Source organism: Anarrhichthys ocellatus, unplaced genomic scaffold (genome assembly GCF_004355925.1).
Source record: "Anarrhichthys ocellatus isolate YVR2014 unplaced genomic scaffold, GSC_Weel_1.0 scaffold174, whole genome shotgun sequence".
Classification (NCBI taxonomy): domain Eukaryota; kingdom Metazoa; phylum Chordata; class Actinopteri; order Perciformes; family Anarhichadidae; genus Anarrhichthys; species Anarrhichthys ocellatus.
The window spans coordinates 234,160-237,312 of record NW_022280204.1 but is presented as its reverse complement, the minus strand read 5'-3'; the positions used below and the strand labels follow the sequence as shown (position 1 = coordinate 237,312).

The window sequence follows — 3,153 nt, the reverse complement described above, 5'->3', positions numbered from 1 at the left end:
CGCCCCCTGGTGGACACTAGAGAGAATGCAGCTTTAACACATGAAGCGGAGGTTGTCTTCTGGGTTAAACTCGTACATTTTGTGCATGTAGATTTATTTCTGTTACACCTTGAATAACAATAACAGTCATCTTGTGATTCTAGATGTTGAAACATTTATACGATGTCTTTGAATTTCCAATTCGATAATAAACAAAAGTCTTTAGTTCAAACCGGAATATCCTGATTGAGACACCAGAACGACGTAAAGCAGTAAATATCAGCAGCTTCGGGAGTTTCCACTGAGGCTGAAGCATCTTTGTGGGGGTTTTTTCGGTGCGCTTCATTTCTTCTCCTCGACAGTCCTGCCGAAGTATTCCTTCTGGAACTGCTGGAACTCCTTCTCTGTGAACAAAGATGGCGTCTCTTTGGCCTTCTTGGCCGGCGGCTCCGGGTGATTCCTCGACTGCCTCCCCGAGTTGTGGCTCAGGATCTAAAGTGAGAGACGGAGAGGAAGTCAAACTCTCTTATAGAGGAGCAGGAACTCATGTGAAGTGAATCAAATGAGGAAAACATGACGCACGAATGATGTTGTTCCTGTAGATTAAGAATAAAAGATAGTTTTACACGTTTTTAGCACACGTCAGAGTGCCGTCTCTCTCTGAAGTTATGACGTCTGTGTGTCACTCCAACAACGAGGTCGCAATCGTTCTTCCGGCTGATGAAACACGTCAGTGAGATTACGTTACTGCGTGGAACAAAAGCTAAGTTAGCTTGGCTTGTTAGCTTATCGAGCTAACGTCCATGTTGGTGATGGACATCGTGAGACTACGAGATGTTGAGACAAAACTCAATGTTTCTACGACTAACTGAGACTTTCTTGACGTGCAAAATTATCTTTTAAACTGACAAATATACGTGTACTTCATGGATCTAAAGATCGTTTCTCCTGCTGTTGACTACGTACACAGTTATTTCTGAAAACGTCTCTGCAGCCGAGTGACCTCTGCTGTCTCACCTTCAGAGTGTGAGACTCTGGTGCTTTGTAGTCGGCTTCCATGAAGTACTTCAGGTTAGTGCTCATCTGGCTCTTCTTCTGCTTCTTCCTGAACTCCTCTAAAAACAACACCAACGAAGAAGAAGAGGATGTTCAGAGCGCGAAGGTAGAACAGATGTTGTGACACAAAACACCCTCGACGGCTTCAAGGACCAGGTTACTAAAACAATTGTTGGTTTTGAACTTTGTGAAGTGTGTAACAGAGCCCGTGTTGGTTCATTCTACACCATGTGTTCAGCATCAAACACCCGACACACGAGTCACACTTGGTCTATTCAAACAAAACTGAGCTGCACATTTGCTGAACCAATGTGAGACTTCTACTTCCGGGTGCATTTCCCTACTGGACCCCCGATGCAGGACCAGGACCAGGAGCAGACTGACCCACTGCGGACTTGATCCTCTTGTCTTTGACTGTAGCTTTGCTCTTGCCGGGTCCCAGGCGGCCCTGCAGACGTTTGACCTGCCGGGTGACTCCCTGACGCTTGGTGCTCACCAGCTCCATCACGGAGGAGGAGCCGGGAGTCGTCTGCTGCTGCTGCTTCTTCTTCTTCTTCACTTTACCGACATCTGAGAGGTGGAGAAAGGCAGAATATACTAAGTGAACTGGTTATGTGTGGGAGGGACTAGTATCCCTCTTCATTGCACATATTCTCTTTATTGTGAACTGTTGCACATCCTGCACAGCTCTCTCCTTCTGGAAAAGTTATGTTGTGCATCTTTATTATATTTTCCATATTTTTATGTGAAAACTTCTACTAAATTCATGGGACCGTGCAAAAATCCTATGTACTTGAAATATATATATTTTATATGAATTTAGAAAATTCTAAATCTCACTAGATGCTTATTTTTTAACTGGATTGGGTTGAAATTGTTACTGAATACCTATGCAACAATATTTATGTTTTAAAATTTACAGTAATCAAACGAGTAAAACATTTTTTATACAAACGAAAATCATTTTTTTTAAATTAAAAAATCCAACAGATCTTATAGATAAAAAATAAAAAACACTTTTAAAGATATTTTGACTGAAAGATATTTTTCCTTGAAACTTATTGTAAACTTAATATTTGTAAGATGTATAAACATGTTATTTATAATACTGCGTCATATAATGGAGTAACACGTGATGTGAAGAATCATAATGAGAGATAATAAAATAAAATCAGAACTAAGTCGCATGTTGGACTTTTATTTTGTGAAATAAAACCTAAAACGTGTCTGACTCTGAATGCTAATGTTAGCCAATGCTAAGCTAGCGAGCTAACGGGCTAATCTGACCTTTGACGTCACTGTTGAACAGCTCCAGTCCTCTTCTGACCAACGACGCAGACATCCTGGTGGACTTATGTCAAGTTTTGTGTAAATGTCTCACAAACTACCTCGATGAGGATTCGCGTTGAACTCAGAAACAGCAACGTGAGTCCATCAACATCCGGTGAGCTGCTGTGGTGCACCGCTTTGAAGCAACCGGCTGGAAAACAGTCGAAACAGAGAAAGTTCCTACCTGGTAAATTCTAGTGTGCTATGCATACTGTATGTACTACTACTACTACTTCTACTACGACTACTACCTCTACGACTACTACTACTACTAATAATAATAATAATAATAATAATAAATAATTAAAGCTGATTAAAATAGTGCAATTTAAGGAAAAATTATATATATATATATATATATATATACACACACACACACACGTAAACCATGTAAATATGTATAAAATATATTTATTCATTTTATTTTTATTCTGTTGGTTGGTATTGATATATTGTATATGGATACAGTAAAAATCAGAGGTCATGAAAATGTAGTCCTATTGGTGTGTCATTGTTTATAGATTAGACATAAAGCATAAAACTCTTGTGGTCCGTTACTTTGGAATAATAACTCTTTAATAAAATGAAATGTTCCTTGTGATGATGCAGTGACCTGTAGGCTTATTAAGTTTAATACACGCATGAGTTTAAATACCATCAAATTAAGTATATAATCACATCACAGTGTGGCGCGTCACCACCTCCATTCACTTCCAGCTGTTGCTCGGTCATCTGGGGGCGTTCTCTCTCTCTCTCTCTCTCTCTCTCTCTCTCTCTCTCTCTCTCTCT

General features: G+C 39.9%; 1 protein-coding gene across 1 annotated transcript; it reads right to left on the bottom strand.

Annotated features, from left to right (window-relative positions):
• Positions 1 to 60: 60 nt before the first annotated feature.
• rps19bp1 (ribosomal protein S19 binding protein 1) lies at positions 61 to 2,494 on the bottom strand. Its single transcript, XM_031878357.1, has 4 exons — positions 2,323 to 2,494; positions 1,420 to 1,605; positions 997 to 1,094; positions 61 to 471 (listed from the first exon to the last, which is right to left on the bottom strand). The coding sequence occupies exons 1-4, from the start codon at positions 2,375 to 2,377 to the stop codon at positions 322 to 324; spliced, it is 489 nt and encodes a 162-aa protein (XP_031734217.1). The 5' UTR covers positions 2,378 to 2,494; the 3' UTR covers positions 61 to 321.
• Between the last annotated feature and the right edge of the window lie 659 nt (positions 2,495 to 3,153).

Coding starts and splice junctions, on each gene's coding strand:
- rps19bp1 (XM_031878357.1), bottom strand. CDS start 2,377: ATGTCTGCGTCGTTGGTCAGAAGAGGACTGGAGCTGTTCAACAGTGAC. Junction 1,606..2,322: donor GTTCAACAGTGACGTCAAAG/GTCAGATTAGCC, acceptor TCCACCTCTCAG/ATGTCGGTAAAGTGAAGAAG. Junction 472..996: donor CAGAGTCTCACACTCTGAAG/GTGAGACAGCAG, acceptor CTCTCACTTTAG/ATCCTGAGCCACAACTCGGG.